The following is a 20,270-nucleotide window of genomic DNA, read 5'->3' on the forward strand; positions in this document are numbered from 1 at the left end:
GGCTGAGTTTTTGGAAGTAGGTTGCCAGGCCTTTCTTCTGAGGTGCCTCTGGGTGAGCGTGAACTTCCAGTCTGTCAGTTAACAGCTGAGCTCATTAACCGTTTGTACTACCCAAGGATTCTGATAACAATTGTTCATCCTTACTGAGCACCTGCACAGCCTGTGGGCTGAGTGGTGGGCATCTTCGAGCAGGGTGCTGAGGATCCGGCTGCTTCACTGCGATGAGAAGTGAAGAGAATTGTCCTGGAAATGAATGCATTAGATTAAGTGTGCAGATGACCATAGTGCACACCTGGTAGATTGGACTGTTATAATATTTAAAATATAAATTGTTGATTAAAATAGCTGAGTTAACTAGTTTAATAATTGAGTTTTCCTTTAGCAAATTGGGTGTGGGATGAGCAGAAGATGTGTTGAGATGAGCCTTTTTTTCGCGACCATAACACCACTAAGGACCAGAGCCCATTTGATCCTTAGCATGGTGTCGTCGTGTGCTGACTTCAGCGGTGCAGCGTTGGAGCTGGATGTAGCAGGGAGGTCTTCTCGTTCTAGTCTGGCAAACCCTCCGGTTAGATACGTTCCTTGGAGCACCCCTCGCAGTTGGCGGTCAGGCCACTGCTTAAACCCTTTTCAGTGTTCAAGGTTCCGTATGAAGACAGCCCGTTCCGTTGCCAGGAAGCTCTCGTCAGAATGTTCTTTCTCATAGTAACATAAACTTCTTCTAATTTGTGCTCGTGTCACGTAGTTCTGCCCCAGGATTTTTTTTTCTGGTTTTCTCGGAACATTTTTCATAGTTCATTTTGGATGGTTCATATTTTCTAGGCTAGACGTGTCGGCTTTCTGATTTAAAAGATGAGAGCATTCCTTGGTGAGTGGGTGATGCCAAGCAATAGGGTCATAAACGAGTTTGCCTTACTTTATTTTCTTAAAGATACGAAGACACACTGGGCTGGGAATGGAAACACCCAGTTCCTGGACCCTGTTCTGCCTCTTGCTGGTTGGTACTTTGGGTCTGACAACCTCTCTGAACTTCAGTCTCCTTTTCTATAAAAGGAAGATAATAATGCTTGCCCCAGGTCACGGGATTTTGTCAATCAGATCCCTTTGTGATCAGTCAATTTCTATCTAACCACAGGAAGAACTCCCCTGTTTTAGGATAGAAAATTCTGGATCATCAGTACAGTGATGTAGCAGGGGCTTAGATAACAAAAGGAGCCCTGGTGGTGCAGTGATTTAGCACTCAGCTGCTAACTGAAGGATTGGTGGTTCAAACCCACCAGCTGCTCTGCGGGAGGAAGATGTGGCGGTCTACTTCCGTAAAGATCACAGCCTTGGAAACCCCGTGGGACAGCCCTGCTCAGTCCTGTAGAGTGGTGATGAGATGGAGATGACTCAGAGCAGTGGGTTTCGGACAACAAGGTGCAGTGATGAAATCAGGTGATGTTTCCTGGCAGGTCCTGAAAGCCTGTGAATATAGTGCGTCGATAGTTTAGTGTATGCTTTCCTGTATTTATTATAGAGACTAGGAAGAGATTTTAATAAACTCAAGAATAAATAAAATTTATGAATTATATTGTGAAAGATATTCGTAAGCTTAAATTAAGACCATTCACCTCAGAGTGCCTAGGTGGTGCAAATGGTTAAGCGTCCCACTCCTTACCAAAAGGTTAGCGGTTCAGACCCACCTGGAGGCGCCTTGGAATTCAGGCCTGGTGATCTGCTTCGGAAAGGTCACAGCCTTGAAAACCCTACAAAGCAGTTCTGACGTGCTCATATGGGTTGCCATGAGTTGGAATTGACCCGACAGGAAGTAACAACAACAACAGAAGAAAAAAAAAGACCACTTACCCCTCCAGTGTGGGTCAGTGTGAAGACCTTGATTTGAGTTGGCACCCCTGCTGCAATTTAGGGCCAAGAAAAAGAAGTATCATTTGCTAATAGATAACAATGACTTTGAGAAACAAATGACCTTTGGTTATTATACAGAGACATTAATACTGCTTATTCAGAATGTCTTATTTTCACATTTGGGGTAGAAATCCAGTTCTGTCCCATAGGGTTGCTATGGGTCGGAATCGACTCGACGGCACTGGGTTTGGTTTTTTGGTTTTTAATTCTGCTGATGCACTGGTGGCATAGTGGTTAATGGCTATGGTGAGCTATGGCTGCTAACCCAAAGGTCAGCAGTTCAAATCCACCAGCAACTCCTGTGGGGCGGTTCTACTGGTGCCACAGTGGTTGAGTGCTGTGGTTGCCAACCAAAGGCTTGGCAGTTCAAATCCACCAGGCGCTCCTTGGAATCTCTATGGGGCAGTTCTTCTCTGTCCTATTGGGTCGCTATGAGTTGGAATCAACTTGATGGTGGCAGGTTTTTATAGGGTCACTGTGAGTTGGAATCAACTCAGCGGCAGCTTGTAATGGTAGCTGGTGATTCTACTCATTTGATCCTCAAGTGATCTGCTGTGTTTGCAGCCTTGGTGGCACCTGAGTTCTCTTGTCTGCTTTGTTTTCAGAGAAATCCTTTCCAAAGCCAGAAACACCCCTTCTGGTCCAGGAACACTGTAACAGTTAGTGGACCTCATGTGGATCTTAGAAGGCCGTTCTGAGCCCAGAATGTTCAGGGAAGACTGAGTAGGGAGGGAGGTGGGCAGGGGGAAGAGCTGCCGTGTAGTCCACCAGGGTCCCTGCACTAGAGGAGAAAATGGGAAAACAGCAATGCAAGCCCTCACTACACTGCACATGGCAGACACAATGCCTTTGTCTTTCTTTCTATTCCTTATTTAAAATCAAGTACTGAGTCAGTTTTTGGGCCAGTCTGGCTGACTGGGTAATGGAGAAAGACTGGGCTCTGGCTTGGGCCCTGACCTGAATTTGAACTCGCTGTGTGACCTTAGGCAAGTCAGCTCCCATCATTCGCCTCACTTTCCCCATCAGTAAGACAAAGCAGTTGGTTTATAATGTCCACTTTAACTCTAGAGTGGCTGAAGCCAGTACCTGCTATACGGAGTAGTGAGAGCGAGGGGGACGTGACAGTGGATAAAATGCTAGTTCATGATGCTTTGGTGTTTTGTAACCTCACTGAATAGTGTACATGATTGAATGTGCTTTCCAGTCAGATCTGTAGGCAGGAGATGGCAGCTGATATTGAGGGGGGAAGGAAGGAAGTCAGAGTCATGGGGATATGATTGACCTCACTGGGTACATCAGTGGCTGGAAATAGTCAGGACATAAAGGTGTTAACTGTTGGGTTTCCTATAGACAGTAGAGTCCCTGCATGGTGCAAGTAGTTAAAGTGCTGGGCTACTGATTAAAAGGTTGGAAGTTCGAGTCCACCCAGAGGTGCCTTGGAAGAAAGGCCTGGTGATATGCTTCCAAGAAATCAGCTGTTGAAAACCCTGTGGGACACAGTTCTACTCTGACACACGTGGGGTCACTGTGAGTCGGAGTTGACTCAATAACAGCGGGTTAACTGGTTGGTAGTTTGTATATTGCTTTGATGGAAGAGTGTTGCTACTGCTTAGTAGGTGGGGAGACTAAGAATGGTAAGTTGATGTTCATATCAGGAGATCTGGAGCCCCCCCCCCCCCCCACCCCATTCAGCCTTGTTTGGAAGCATAAATTCTACACCAAAAGAAGTTGTATTATTTTCCAGCAAGGAGGCTGTGGAAAATATCAAGAAGGCATATATAGCTGTGAGTTTCCTGGGAAGTATCCTCAAGCAGCCGGAACGGAGAGAGGCCCCCCCCCCATTCAGATTTTGAGCCACTTAGAGGCGCTTTGGTCCCTGGATCCCAGGACTCTGACCATAGACCCATTTGCTCTGATTCCCCTGTCGTCTTGGGGCCATTTCCTTCCTGGTGCTCTTACCAACAAAGGGAATTAAATGAGTGAACAAATGAAGACTGAATTTTGAACAGCTGAGTGAGAGAAATGAATTGGGTTAAAAAAAATGAATTGGGTTACCTGGAAATAAAAGCTAAAGTGTTCCTCAAATGTAGTCAGTATTTCAGAGGGTTTAAGAAAAAGAAACTCCTAAACTCAATAATAAAAAGATAACTAAAAAATGGACAAATGATTTGAATAGTCATTTCTCCCAAGAAGATACACAAATGGCCAACAAGCGCCTGAGAACGTGCTCAACATCGTTAGCTGTTATGGATTGAACCGTGTCACTATTCACAGTATTGTGTGGTTGTCCACCATTTTGTGATCTGTTGTGATTATCCTTTATATTGTAAATCCTAACTTCTATGATATTAATGAGGCAGCGTTAGAGGCAGCTGTGTTAATGAGGCAGGACTCAATCTACAAAATTAGGTTATATCTTGAGTCAGTCTCTTTTGAGATATAAAAGAGAAGCAGAGAGGAGGGGGACCTCATGCCATCCGGAAGAAGTGCCAGGAGCAGAGCGTATCCTTTGGACCTGGGGTCCCTGCCCTGAGAAGCTCCTAGACCAGGGGGAGATCGATGACAAGGACCTTCTCCCAGGGCTGACAGAGAAAGAAAGCGTTCCCCAGGAGCTGGCATCCTGAATTCAGACTTCTACCCTCCTAGACTGTGAGATAATAAATTTCTTTTTGTTAAAGTCACCCACTTGTGGTATTTCTGTTGTAGCAGCACTAGATAACTAAGGCATTAGACATCAGGGAAGTGCAAGCAAAACCAAATTGAAATGCCACTTCACACATGCTAGCATGGCTATAATGAAAAAGATAGACGCTGACGAGTCTCGGCTATGACGCGGAGAATTTGGAACCCTCATATGCTGCTGGCAAGAGTGTATAATGGTGCAGCCACTTTTGGAAAAGTGTCTGGCAGTTCCTCGGAAAGATAAACATAGTTACCATTTGACCTAGCAGTACCGCTCCTAGGTATACACCCAAGAGAAATGAAAACATGTCTACCCATAATCTTGTACATGAATGTTCATAGCAGGATTAGTCATAGTAGCCAAAAAGTAGAAACAACTCAAATGTCCGTCTGCTGATGAACGGATAAACGAAATGTAGCATATCCATACAATGGAATATTATTTGTCCATATAAAGGAAGCACTGGTATTGCTGCAATATGAGTGAGCCTTGAAAGCATAATACTAAGTGAAAGAAGCCAATTACAAAAGGCCACATACTGTGTAATTACATCTGTATGAAACATCCAGAAGAGGCAAATCTATAGAGACAGAAAGTAGTGGCTGACCGGGGAAGGAGGTGTGGGAGACAGGGTGATACCTAAATGGTCTGGGGTTTCTTTTTGGGGTGATGAAAATGTTCTAAAATTTATTGTAGGGATAGTTAGACAACTCTGTGAATATACTGAAAACCATCGAATTTTATGCCATAAATGAGTGAGCTATATTGTGTGAATTATATCTCAGTAAAGTTGTTCCCCCCTAAAGAAAAGCACCCTCTCATCTGAACTGGTTTTAACATGATGGTGGTTCCTCCGTTAATAAGTTGAGTGAAAAGAAAGAGAATGAATGAAAGAGTAGTACAAAAGTCTAGAGAAATATGATTACTTGCCTTCAAGAATAGTTTGTTACAAAGATTTGTTGTATGCCTGCTGCCACTGGGACACACAAGCAAAGTTCTCAGTCTGGCGAGGAAGAAAGACATTGGGTTAGTGAGCACGTGCAGTGAGCTGTCTGCACTAGAACTCAGTACAGGCATACCTCGGGTACCGCGGGTTCAGCTTCAGACCACCACAATAAAGTGAATATCAAAATAAAGCAAGTCACACGAGTTTTTTGGTTTTCCAGTGAATGTAAAATTGTTACACTGTACTGTAGTCTGTTAAGTGTGCAATAGTATTATGTCTAAAAAAGCAATATATATACCTTAATTTAAAAATACTTGATTGCTGAAAATATGCTAACCATCATCTGAGTTGTAATCTTTTTGCTGGAGGAGGGTCTTGCCTTCATGTTGATGGCTGCTGACCGACTGGTCGGTGGTTGTTGAAGGCTGGGGTGACTGTGGCAATTTCTTAAAATAGGCCAACAATGAAGGTTGCCGCACAGACCAAGTCTTCCTTTCACAAAACATTTCTCTGGAGCATGCGATGCTGTTTGCTAGCATTTTACCCACAGTAGAACTTCTTTCAAAATTGGAGTCAGTCCTCTCAAACCCTGCTGCTGCTTTATCAACTAAGTTTATGCAATATTCTAAATCCTTTGTTGTCATTTCGACAGTGTTCACTTCACCAGGAGTGGATTCCATCTCATGAAACTACTTTCTTTGCTCATCCATGGGAAACAACTCGTCACCCGTTAAAGTTTTATTATGAGATTGCAGCAATTCAGTCACATTTCCAGGCTCCACTTCTGTCATGGATTGAATTTCATCCCTCAAAAATATCCGTCAACTTGGCTAGGCTGTGATTCCCAGTATTGTGTGGTTGTCCTCCATTTTGTGATTGGTATAATTTTCCTATATGTTGTAAATCCTAATCTCTGCCTGTGGTTAATGAGGCAAGATTAGATTATGTTAAAGAGGATTAGGGTGATATATAACACACTCGCTCAGATCACATCCCTCATCCAATGCAAAGGGAATCTTCCTGGGGAGTGGCCTGCACCACCTTTTATCTTAGAAGAGGTAAAAGGAAAGAGAAGTGAGCAGAGAGTGAGGGGACCTCAAACCAATACGAAAGCAGCACCAGGAGCATGTCCTTTGGACCCAGGGTTCCTGTGAGGAGAAGGTCCTAGTCCAGAGGAAGATTGATGAGAAGGACCTTCCTCCAGAGCCGACAGAGAGAGAGAGCTTTCCCCTGGAGCTGATGCCCTGAATTTGGACTTCTAGCCTTCTAGACTGTGAGAGAATAAATTTCTCTTTGTTAAAGCCATCCACTTGTGGTATTTCTGTTTTAGCAGCACTAGATGACCAGGACAACTTCTAATTCCAATTCTCTGGTGTTTCCACCACATCTGCAGTTATTTCCTCCGCTGAAGTCTTGAACCCCTCGCAGTCATCCATGAGGGTTGGAATCAACTTCTTCCAAACTCCTGTTAATACTGATATTTTAACCTCCTCCCGTGAATCACGAATGTTTTTAATGGCATCTAGAATGGTGAATCTTTGCAGAAGGGTTTCTATTTGCTTCACCCAGATCCATCAGAGAAATCACTACCTATGGCAGCTATAGCCTTACGAAATGTATTTCTTAAATAAGACTTGAAAGTTGAAATTACTCCTGATCCATGGGCTGCAGAATGAATGTGGTGTTAACAGGGATGAAAACAGCATTAATCTCCTTGTGCATCTCATCAGAGCTCTTGGGTTACCAGGTGTGTTGTCAATGAGCAGTACTATTTTGAAAGAAAGAATTTTTTTCTGAGCGGTAGGTCTCAACAGTGAGCTTAAACTATTCAGTAAACCGTGTTGTAAACAGATGTGCTGTCATCCAGGCTTTGTTGTTCCATTTATGAGCACAGGCAGAGTAAATTTAACATAATTCTTGAGGGTCCTAGGATTTCTGGAACGGTAAATGAGCATTGGCTTCCACTTAAAGTCATCAGCTGTATTAATCCTTAACAAGAGAGTCGGCCTGTCCTTTGAAGCTTTGAAAACAGACATTGACTTCTCCTCTCTAGCTAGGAAAGTTCTAGATGGCATCTTTTTCCAATATAAGGCTGTTGTGTCTACATTGAAAACCTGTTGTTTAGTGTAACCACCTTCATCAATTATCTTAGCTAGATTTTATGGATAACTTGCTGCAGCGTCCACATCAGCACTTGCTTGCTCATTTCATACTTTTGTGTTAGGGAGATGGCCTCTTTCCTTAAACCTCATGAACCAACCTCTGCTAGCATCAAATTTTTCTTTTGTAGCTTCCTCACTTCTCTCAGCCTTCACAGAATTGGAGAGAGTTAGGGCCTTGTCCTGAATTATGCTTTGGCGTAAGGGAATGTTGTTGCTGGCTTGATCTTCTATCCAGACCACTGAAACCTTCTCCGTATGAGCAGTGAGGCTGTTTCACTGTCTTACCGTTCGCATGTTCGCTGGAGCAGCGCTTTACGTTTCCTTCAAGAACTTGGCCTTTGCGTTCACAACTTGGCTAACTGTTCGGCACAAGAGGCCAAGCTTTCGAACTGTCTCAGCTTTCAACATGCCTTCCTCACTAAGCTTACTTGTTTCTAGCTTTTGATTTAAAGTGAGTGAGGTATGACATTTCTTTTCACTTGGACACTTAGAGACCATTGTAGGGTTATTAACTGGCTTAATTTCAATATTGTCTCGGGGGACAGGGAGGCCCGAGGAGAGAGAGCGAGGCGGGGGACAGCCAGTCAGTGGAGCAGTCAGAACACATAACATTTATCAATTAACTTCGCCATCTTATATGGGCATGTTTCATGGCACCCCAAAACAATTTCAATACTAACATCAAGGAATGCTGCTCACAGATCACCATAACAGATAAAATAATAATGAAAAAGTTGGAAATATTGTGACAATTACCAAAATGTGACACAGAGACATGAAGTGAGCACATGCAGTTAGAAAAATGGCGCTGATAGACGTGTTCTATGCAAGGCTACCATAATCCTTCAATTTGTAAAAAATGCAATAACTGCAGAGTACAATAAAGCAACGCACAATGAAATGAGGTATGCCTGTATAGGAGGTGCTGCAGTGATAGCAGGAAGGAATGTTAGAACATCAGGGCAAGCTTCCCTACCAGGTGTCAAGGGACAGAAGTGTATTCCAGGCTCATGGTGATATGAAGCATGTGGGAGTGTTGACCTTTAAGGTGCAGAGCCCTTTAAGGTAGGGGTACTAGTGGTAGGAGGTGGGTTGGAAAGGGGGGCTCACTTTCATATATTTATGTTAAATAAGAGGACACAATCCACTTACATATGAGGACATTGGTGGTTCAGTGGTAGAATATGAGGACATTGGTGGTTGTCATGGATTGAATTGTGTCCCCCCCAAAATATCTGTGTGGTTGTCTTCCATTTGTGATTGATATAATTTTCCTGTGTGTTGTAAATCCTGATCTCTGCCTGCGGTTAATGACGCAGGATTGGGTTATATTGAAGAGGATTAGGATGGGATATGACACCCTTTCTTAGATCACATCTCTTATCCAATGTAAAAGGGAGTTTCCCTGGAGCGTGGCCTGCATCACCTTTTATCTTACAAGAGATAAAAGGAGAGAGAAGTGAGCAGAGAGTTGGGGACCTCACACTACCAAGAAAGAAGCACCAGGAACACAGCATGTCCTTTGGACCCAGGGTCCCTATGCTGAGAAGCTCCTTGACCAGAGGAAGATTAATGAAAAGGAATTTCCTCCAGAGCCGACAGAGAAAGCCTTCACCTGGAGCTGATGCCCTGAATTTGGACTTTTAGCCTCCTAGACTGTGAGAGGATAAACTTCTCTTTGTTAAAGCCATCTACTTGTGGTATTTCTGTTACAGCAGCACAAGATGACCAAGACAGTGGTTTCAGTGGTAGAAGTCTCACCTTCCATGCAGGACAACCAGGTTTGATTCTCAATGAGTGTACCTCATGCTCAGCCATCACGCATCCGTCAGCGGAGACCTGTGTGTTGCTATGACGCTGTAAAAATGGCACAGTGGGGGCGTCTGATCTCTGATTTAAGGAGGGAGAGAGTCAAGATCAACAGCCCAAGGCTGATTCCTAAGAAACAAAGTTCAGACATAACTTTTTCTCACCAACCTTTTTACCAATTTGACACCAGCCTCCCACAGCACTCTCTACTTCCCTACCGTGTTTGATAATTCATTGCAGTGGCCACACAGAACTCACAGACAGTAATCACAATTATGGGGTTTATTAGGGAAGTAACAGGTTACAGTTCAGGATCAGGAACGACTCAGGATACAGTTCTTTGGTCAGGACAGGTTCTCGGCTGTGCCCACAAGCAGGCTTCTTTCTGGCCCTCAGCCTCTCCATCCCTCGGCGTCTTGGGCTGGCTCAGCCTCTGCTCTGCCCAGACAAGTGTCACAAAACTGTTTAGCTCCACCAATAAGTGCAGGGATCCTGGGTCCAAAGGACACATTCCACTCCTGGCTCTTCTTTCTGGGTGATAGTGAGGTCCCCCTTTTCTGCCTCTGGGATGGCTCATTTTAAACCTAGCAGGACGGCAAACTGACCAGTCCCCTCGTTAGGGTTCCATATACCTTATTTGCATGGTCCCACCCCCAGAAGGGTGCCGTGCACCTATTTACATTATTAGCATGCTATCCAATCTCCTTGGTGGGCCACAAGCACCTTATTTACATAGTCCCACCCGGTCATTTGGTGGGAGTTACAAGACCATGCGAGAAAGGCCACATGAAAGCCATCCATTGTACCACAGATGCCGAACTGGTTTTCGCGGAGTTTCCAAACTAAGACAGACTAGGAAGAAAGGCCTAATAACCTGAAAATCAGTAAATGAAAACCCAGTAGATCACAGTGGCTCCATACACAACCATGGGGATGGTGCAGGACCAGACAGTGTCTGGGATCAACATGAGTCAGGGGCTGACTCAGCGACAGCTAACCACAGGAATAGCATCCATTTAAATCCTGTTCTGGGCCCGCCTTTATCTTCTGGACTTTTTAGTTCATGACGTTAAAGAGGTTTATGGAGGGGATTGCTGTGTGCCAAGCACTGTTCTGTGCCTGTTTCAGTATATACCACATGGCTACTCTGAAAGATGTGCTGTTGCCACCCCCCCGGCAAACGAGGAAAGCGGCCCAAAGTGGGTGAGCGGGTGGCCCCCAGCCACGCTGCTGAGCAGTGCAAGGCCAGGATGCAGGTCCAGAACCTGCACTCCGAACCACTGAGCTACAGTGACCAGACTTTGCAGAAGATTGTGCTGGGTGGTGTCATTCTATAATACAATTGTTCTCATTGAATTTCTTCCAGTCTCTATTTCAGGATGCTTTTTGGTTCTTTATTAAAATGACTAAATGTATCTAAAATTAAACTGGCAATTACTGTTTTTCTTGTGCAGTTCAGGTTGTTGCTGTTTCACTTAATAAATTACAGAACAGGAAGAAATGAGTTCTAAGTCACGAGGATTTATTACTTTACCTATTTGTATTAAGCCATTCATTCCAATTACATATTTTTTAAGTTAAGAGAAAATATGTCCAATCATTGGCAATTCTAGTTGCTCAGTGAGTTGTTTTCTATGTAAATATATGTCCACACCATTTGAAGGGGTCCTACCTCTAAAAATCCTTGAGTTTGATTAAGTGGCCTTTGTTATTCTGCATAGAAATAATTTTGGATACAGGACCAGTGAAGGGACTTACTTGGGCCATTAGGTTACAGCCTGAGGAGGCATCCAGCAGGCTGCGCTGTATTTTAAGTGCAGATCTCTCTACCCACAGTGGTGGTGTTAGCTGCCATCGAGTCAGCCTCGACTCATGGCTACCCCGTGTACGGTAGAACGAAATGCTGTCTGGTCCTGTACCATCTCCGTGATGGGTTGTAGATCGGACCGTTGTGATCCACAGGGTTTTCACTGGCTGATTTTCAGAAGTAGATCACCAGGCCTTTCTTCCTGGTCCATCTCAGTCTGGAAGCTTCTCTAAAACCTGTTCCATATCATAGCAACATGTGAGCCTCCACTGACAAACGAGTGGTGGCTATGCGTGAGGAGCATTGGCTGGGAATCGAACCTAGGTCTCCCGCGTGGAAGGTGAGAATCCTACCACTGAACCATAATTGGCCCCGGTCTTCCCATAATGGCTCTCAATAAATGCTTAGTGATAACAATAACATCGTAAAGTGTTGGAACATATCTTATATTGGAGAGAGTGCCAGGCTGGCATTTTTTGAATAACCAAAGACCTAAGTCAAAACTTAGTTCATTTGTCTTAATAGTAGAGGAGCAGGCTCTTCAGCCGCTGCCCTAACCACTGAAGCTCTTCTGTGCCTGAAGATGGGGGCTGCCATGCCTTCAGACAGGAAGAAGAGCTTCGCCTTAGGCTCCTGGACAGGTGCTCAGCAGCCTGCCACGTACTCTGCATTGGTAATCCCTTGGCACGCTGCTTTGTCCTCACATCGCTGAACAGGCTGGAAGGATCTGGAGAACAGTACACTGCTGGAAAGATAAGGTGGCTGTGAGAACTTGTAGACGAGACAGGAGAGAACTCTCATCCTGGGAAACAATATTAGCAGTCTGACTTTATTTTTAAACAAGAATCACCTAAAGATTCTCTAACCTAGAGGAGGTACCCACCTATTGAGTTATACCAGTTAGCACTCACAGCAAACAAGTGTGCAAACGAGGATCACGTTTTCATCTACTGATGCACCTCAACTGATTAAGAATTATAAAAAAATATGAACTTGAGTCTGTTAACACATCATTTATCCAACAAAGGCAACTGCATTGTCTTAAGACCAGGAACTGTTTAATGTCACTTAGGAATAATTTAAATGGTTTTTGACTCTGCTCTTTTGTGTTGGTGTTGTGCTGTGAGTGGGCAAATTGTATAGTCAAGAGGAGGGGTTTTGTTGTCAGGGTTCACTAAGTATGCAGTTACACATGGCAGTGCATATCAGAGGCAAAAAGTAGGACCTCTCTTCTCTGTTACCAAAAGTTATTTTACAAAGAGCCCTCACGGTAACAATGAATGCTGTCTTCACTTGAGGTCACAGTTTAAGAATTGATCAAAAATGTGTTATTTATTTACCATATTCCATTCTAATGGAGCCATCCAAAAGTATACTAATGATTGTGGGCTTAGATGATTGATTAGTGATTACAAAAATGGAGGACGAGTCCTTCAGGACCAAATTGCAGCCCACGCACATTTGTGGATTGTGGTGCTCGGACCAGATCATCTTAGATCTGGAAGAAGCTTATGAAGATGGCCTTTATCGATGATTTGGAAATTCTAAATTCTGTAACACATTTGATGTCAGTGAAAGACTTTTGCTGTTGTTGGCTGGGCTTTTTTTAATTCAATCAGTAATTTAAACAAAGAAGAATTTTAAGAACTAGACTTAAACACAGTGGTTTGTTGCCCCCTGCCCAATTCTCTCATACCCTTCCCGTGTGTACTTACGACTCCAGAATTACATAGAGTGCGTGGTGCTGAGTCTGGTAAACTGCGCTCCGCAGGGACAGAGCTGTGTCTTCATCCCGATCCTCATACCACACAGTGTCGGTTTATCATAGGCAGGCAGAAAGCGTTTGCTGTGGCTAAAATGCCTTCATGAGTTGGAAATAACCTGCTCAAAATAGTTTTCAATACATTTTACAGTTCAAAGATATAATTCAATATGGATTGTAACTTCTAACTATATACTATTTCTTGGCACAGTATTTTCAAATTGACTGTGTGTCAGTAATCAGAGATGGGCAAGACTCGGTCTCTGTCCCCAAGCAGCACAGAGCTGCGGGGGGAGGCACACACCAGACAGTTCCTGTGGACTGTGTGAGTACCGTGTGGAAGAGCAGTGACCCAGCAAGGAGGAGCTCTTAACAGAGGGATGAAGCTAGCTGGGACTCCTGAGGGCATTTCCGGCGTCTGTAATCCTAGAAGCTGATTGTGACAGTGGCATGGTCAGCCACCTGCTAGAGCAGATTTGTTAAGTGCTTGCCAGGTTTTAAAAGATTGAAACTTCATAGCTTTCTGGATTTTGCAGTCTTTGAGCAGAGCCACAGGACTCTTTACATTTTAAATGTGTAATAATTTCATCAGGAGTATTTGAGGATTTTGTTATGCATCTTGCAACAAGTGCTGATACCGTCAAGTGTCGTGAACCAAAGCTGGCTAGAAACCTGGCTGAAGGCCCGCTTAGGTCAGACCCTTCTTGGGGTCTCCTAGCTCTCGTGCCCTGGAAGCAGATGTAAAGATGTAAAAGTGGCATGTCCATTGTATGACTTTTAGATGTGATGGGTTTATGTGTTGGTCGGAAAGCAGGAAATGTGGATTTGGAAGATGGGTGTGGGGAAGGGTCTGGATGTTGTTTGGGGTGAAGGGGGGCCCTCACCATTGGCCCTTGGCCTTGTTTTCTAGTTTACGTGGTAACTTAGACTTCAGAAGCGTTTACACAGTTGTCACAAGTTCACGAGGGGTATAATTAGTTTGCTTAGGTCCAGTGTCCTGGGAGTAGACGGGATTACAGATCTTTCTTATGAATAGCAGGAGTGCTCGTGTTGATTTTTTATGATGTTGTTTTGTTAGTTGTATTCCAGTCAGCTTCCACTCATGGTGATCCCACTTATAACAGAATGAAACGTTGCCTGCTCCTGCTCCATCTTCGTGATCATTACTGTGTTTGAGTCCATTGTTGTGGCTGTGTGTCAGTGCATCTCATGGAGAGTTTCTCTGGTTTTCGCTGACTGTCCACTTTACCAAACACCATGTCATTTTCTAGTAACTGGTCTTTCCGGGTGACATGTCCAAAGTAAGCAAGACAAAGTCTTGCCATCCTTGCTTCTAAGGACCGTTCTGGTTGTGTTTCTCCTAAAACTGATTTATTCCTTTTTCTGGCAGTCCATGGTATGTTCAATATTCTTCTGTCTTCTTTTTGCATTGTCCAGCTTTGGCTTGCATATGAGGCAGTTGAAAAGACCATGGCTTGGGTCAGGCATACCTTAATCCTCAAAGTAACATCTTTGCTTTTGAGCATTTTAAAGCGGTGATATTGTTTATTGGTCCAATTGTGAGGTTTTTGTTTTCTTTACTGAGGTGTTGAGGTGTAATCCATACTGAAGGCTGTGGTCTTTGATCTTCATCAGTAAGTGCTTCAGTCCTCTTTGCTTTCAGCAAGCAAGATTGTGTCATCTGCACATTGCAGGTTGTTAATGAGTCTTCCTCCAATCCTGACGCCACATCCTTCATCACATAGTCCGACTTTTTGAATTATTTGTTCAGCATTCGGATTGAATAAGTGAGGTGAAAACATACAACCCCGACACACACCTTTTTTTTTTTTCCTATTCAAAAATTTATACACAAATTGTTTTGTGACATTGGTTGCAATCTCTGCAATGTGTCAGCATGCAATGTGTCCCCTTTCCCTTTAACCCCCAGATTCCACGTGTCTAATTGTCCAGTTGTCCTGTCCATCCTGCTTGCCTGCCTTTTTGATTTTGGGAAACTATTGTCCATCTGGTCTCCTATTCCCAATTGAACTAAAAAGCACGTTCTTCAGGTATGTTATCCTTTGTTTTATATGCCTGTCTAATCTTTGGCTGAAAGGTGGATTCAGGAGTGGATTCAGTTCTGAATTAGCAGGGCGTCCAGGGGCCAAAGTCTTGGGCATTCCTCCAGTCTCTGTCAGACCAGTAAGCCTGCTCCTTTTTTGTGAATTTGAATTTTGTTCTAGATTTTTCTCCACTCTGCCCAGGACCCTCTGTTGAGATTCCTGTCGGAGAGATCCCTGGTGGTAGCCGGGCACCATCTAGTTCTTCTGGGCTCAGGCTGGTGGAGGCTATGGTTCATGTGGTCCATTAGTCCTTTCGACTAATATTTTCCTTATGTTTTTGGCTTTCTTCATTCTCCTTTTCTCTGGATGGTTCAGAACCAATAGACGTATCTTATATCATAGATGGCTTTTAAGCTTTTAAGGAAACTTTTAAGACCCCAGATGCTACTGACAAAAGTAGGATGTAGAACATTTTCTTTTAAACTCTGTTATGCCAATTGAGCTAGATGTCTCCAGAGACCATGGTCCCCAGCCCTCAGATCCAGTAACTCAATTCCTCAGGGTGTTTGAACTTGTTTAGGAAGCTTCTATGGCTTTGCCTTAGTCGAGCTGTGTTGACCTCCTCTGTATCGTGTATTGTCTTTCCCTTCACCAAGTTTCCTTCCATTTTGTAAGTGACAAGAATTGTTCTGTGTGTGAGGGGATGCACTACAACCAAATTTCCCTGCCCTCAGGAAGAAATTTAGTGCAGGATGGACATGGTAATAAATAGACCTACACTTACAGTTTTTTTTGCAGGATCCTGTGAGGAGTGAAGTAGGAAGTGGCCATGCCACTTTGGTAGTTGGCACAGTCTACATAGAGGAATTGTCACTTGAGTTTTGTTCCTGTTGAAAAAAAAGCAGCACTGAATTGAGTGCTTACAGAGATACATGGGAGTCAGACAAGAAATAGTCAAGAAAGGATCTGTAGGGCAGGATTTTTAGGTAGAATAAGAGAAAGTTGTTTACCAAAACCTAGGACTGACTGCTTAGCAAGGTTGCTTAACCGTTTGGCTTCAGTTTTTGCTTTCAGAACCTTAGGGCCCAGCTTTGGTTCAGTTTAGCACATCCATGTTCAGTTTCTATGAGGTTTGCTGCTGCTACTGTTGTTGTTGTTGAAAATTGTTAGATTAACAAATATTAGGTACAAAGTGTGATTATAACTTGAAAAATTGTTGATAACATATATATATTGGATATTACTTGTATATTATTTCTCAGTTATAAAAAATGGATATTCAGCAGGTGGACGTGGTGAGAGAAGGCATTTTGGGGAGCAAGGACAGCTTGAGCAAAAGTACGGAGGCAAGAGATAGGTATGCTGGTAAAATAAAAGTAGAATGACGACGGTGGGGCAAGAGCAGAGTGAGGCTAGTGAGTGAAACAGGGGCCAGATCAACTACTGAGTAGCCGATGACAGCCATGTTTCTATTTCCAGCCCTGTCTGCTCTCCCTCACTGAGCTCTGGACCCATACACCCAACTGCCTCCTTAGATCATGTAGATGTCTGATAGCATTCAAGCTAAGTATGTCCAAAACCAAACCTTTGATTTTCTCTTGTTATTTTATCTCCTCCAATTTTCCTCATCTCAGTCAATGGTAACCTTATCCACAGTTACTGAGGTTGGAAATTAAGACGTCATCCTTGATTCTTTATGTGCACACCTGAATCCACATCAAATTAGTTGGTAGATTCTATTAGCTTTACCTCCAATACAAATCTTAAGTTGGGTTTTCTCTCCTGTTACCACTATTATCCTAATCCAAGCCTCTATCGTCTCTTGTGAAAAATGTAAGAGATTTTTGAAAGAGCTATCTTAAAAAATATAAATCTGATCATACCACTTCCCTACTTGGACCCTTTTCATCTCATTCTGAATCAAATCCAACTCCTAAATGAGGCCCAGAAGGGTGACACACACCTTTTGACGTACATCAGCCTATATCTACATGTCTGTGGATGTTCTGACTCCCTACCTGGGCTTTTCACGTTCCCGAACACGGAAGCTTCAGATCCTCTAACTTAGTATTAGTCCCGTTGCATGAGCGTAATAAATACATGACAGAGGAGACAGCCTCGGGGAACATTCACCACAGTGTACCTTGGGTTTGCAGCGCATGGCCCCCAGGGACCACTTCATAACCCTCACGCCCTTTAAGGTTTTACTGGTCTCTGTGAGGGCTGCCCTCAGGCTCCCGCAGCTAGCAGAGACCGCAGCATTTACCTGGTCCCACAAATCACCTACCAGAGCCTTTCTTAGATGAGAAAATGGTAGTTCAGGAAGATGAAAGTGATTTGTCTAGCTCGAACTTTTCAAATTTATAAAGTTGAGTTCTTATTTGCTTATAAATTTTGAAGCTTATAATTTCTTCATATTTCCTCTGTGATAAATCTTAAACAACTTAGATGTTTCAGCTGTGTACTTTTCTCCAAATTGGCCATGTTTAAACACTGAACTATGAAGAGAAAAATAAGGTAGTCCAGAAAAAATACAGAAAATTTCACTTGGGGAGGAAAATGAAATTAAATAGGACCCACACTTCCCTCTTTCTATACTAAATATCTGGTTAAAATACATAGTAAGTTTTGTGAGAATACATTTTCCCACAACATTGTGCCATCAGATGAGGGAGCACTGGAGGCCGGTGAGGGGCAGGGGCTGGATACAGATGGGCTTTGGGTTCTTCTCTTTGTTTTCGTAGTGATGGGCATATTCGTGCCGTAATTTACTGTTTGCACAGGTGTCTGCTGTTTGTCAGGAAGCCACGTCAGAATGGATCTGGTTCCATGTAAAACTGTCATGTGTGGGCTGTGCCCTGTCCCCTCTGCGAATTCTCCACCTTCTCTTTCTTTTCCTTGGACAGTTGGTTGCTGTTGAGTCGTCTCCGACTTACAGCAACCCCGTGTACATTGGAGGCGAATGTTGCCCAGGCCCACGCTGTCTTAGTCCTCTAGTGCTGCTGTAACAGAAATACCACAAGTGGATGGGTTCAACAAAGAGAAATTCATTCTTTCACAGTCTTGTAGGCTAAAAGTCCAAATTCAGGGCATCGGCTCCAGGGGAAGTCATTCTCTCCCTGTTGGCTCTGGAGGAAGGTCCTTGTCATCAGTCTTCTCCTGGACTCGGAGCATCACCACGCAGGAACCCCGGGTCCAAAGGAAGTGCGCTGCTCCTGGCACTGCTTTCTTGGTGGTATGAGGCTCCCACTCTCTGCTTGCCTCCCTTTCATTTTACCTCTTGTAGGATAAAAGGTGGTTCAGGCCACACTCCAGGGAAACTCCCTTTACATTGGATCAGGGATGTGACCTTAGTAAGGGTGTTACAATCCCATCCCAGTCCTCTTTAACATAAAATTATAGCCACAAAATGGAGGACAGCAACACAATACTGGGAATCATGGCCTAACCAAGTTGACACATATTTTTAGGGGACAAAGTTCAATCCGTGACACACCATCCCCATGATCACTGGTACATTTGAGCCCATGTTCCTTTGACTAACTATACCATATTTAGCTCTGAAGCCTGATCACCTTCCAGAAGTAATCGTGGCCCGCTGGCTTATCCACTATGGTAAATACCTTCTTGGTTTTTTCTAGGTTGTGCTGGTGAGGTGGAATGAGCCCTACCAGAAGCTGGCCACGTGTGACGCTGACGGAGGGATATTCGTGTGGATTCAGTATGAAGGCAGGTGGTCTGTGGAGCTGGTCAATGACCGAGGGGCTCAGGTGAGTGGGAGCTGGGGAGAGAGTGCCAGACCAAGTGCTCTAGAAAAAATGCTTCAGGTCACTGACAACTCTCCAGAACAAGGTGGAGTGGTAGGAATAAATAAAATTAGAGCCCGCTTTTCTCTCCTCTAGCGTATGCCACTAGGTTAAAAAAGAGACTGCCAGATCCTAATTCCTTCTCTTCAGCTATGCTGCTGTGGTGAGAACTCTCACGTTTTAAGCCTTAATTAAATCTGTGAGATGATTTTTTACCCTTCAGTGTGTGATTGCACGTTAAATTTGGACTCTCTGTAGTACTTCTGGCATATCACTTCTCTGCTCCTTCCAAAGGTATTTTCCCGGTATTGTAAGCTTTGTGCTTCTCACCGGGAGAGCCTGTGAGGTGGTTTCTCACCGCCTGCTCACCAAGCAGAGGGTTTTCGCACTCTCTTCTTTTTTTTTTCTGTCAGCTTTCAATTAGCGTGGCCCCCTGTGGGCCTCGCTTCCTTTCTGGGGTGGATTTGTCTCCATTTACCCTGTTTTTTTTTTTTTTTTTTCACCCTGTGGAGCCATCTAATTTTAGAGTTCCTCCGTAGGCTTCTCCTGGCTCGAGCACAGCTCTTCCTCCTCCCTGAGGGGTGGGCTCCCTGAGCGCCTCATCTCGTGTGTCAGGACACCCATGTGAGCAGGCGCCCCCATCCTGGGGATGTGACAGAACTCAGACTCTGGAGCCCGAGTCCTCCGGGGAGGCTGACCCAGGAGGGGTTTCCTGGACCACTGTCTCCCCCGGAAGGTTTCCCTGTGACGGCTGTTCCATACATTTTTAAGGAACTGGCCTCTCATCCATTGCCCCTCACCCCTTGCTAAATAAGCCGTGACCTTCCCAAGTTTGAGAGGCCGGTGAAGTGAAATGAAATTGCAGGGAATGAAGATATCGTCGTTGCTGTGGTTGGTTGCTGTCAGGTAGATTCTGACTCATTTATTATTTATTATTAGCAGTTACTATTAGCAGGCTGAGGTCCAGTGTAATATGTGATCACAGAAGACAGATGTGGCTCTGTGTAAAAACAGAACACTCTCTTTGTGTGTAAGTGAGTTTGTTTGTGTAAATGTCGTAATAGTGGTTGACTCTGGTAAGCCCTCCTCAATTTACTGCCACCTCCATGGAGTGAAAAGACGAAGAAGAGGCAGAGCCCACTCCCTGGCTCCTAACCTTCCTGAAACAGAGCCCTAGGTGTGGAAACCTCCGTGGCCCTGAGAAGTTCACGTCACTTAGAGGGTAGATGTTGTAGTCAGGAGCACACATTCTGGAGTCAGACAACATATGCCAAAAGTCTGATCCATGTCTTCTTAGCTTACGAGTTACTTCTCTGTGCCTCAGTTTTATCATCAGAATGTG

General features: G+C 44.1%; 1 protein-coding gene across 6 annotated transcripts in view; it reads left to right on the forward strand.

Annotated features, from left to right (window-relative positions):
- The window catches only part of TULP4 (TUB like protein 4), a 304,765-nt gene that overhangs the window by 179,488 nt on the left and 105,007 nt on the right, over positions 1–20,270 (forward strand). For all 6 annotated transcript variants that reach the window (XM_049904582.1, XM_049904572.1, XM_049904561.1 and 3 more), the window contains one exon: positions 18,764–18,892. In XM_049904582.1, the coding sequence (XP_049760539.1) occupies positions 18,764–18,892 (129 nt within the window). The remainder of the gene's footprint in view (positions 1–18,763; positions 18,893–20,270) is intronic.

This window comes from Elephas maximus, chromosome 1 (genome assembly GCF_024166365.1).
Source record: "Elephas maximus indicus isolate mEleMax1 chromosome 1, mEleMax1 primary haplotype, whole genome shotgun sequence".
Lineage (NCBI taxonomy): Eukaryota > Metazoa > Chordata > Mammalia > Proboscidea > Elephantidae > Elephas > Elephas maximus.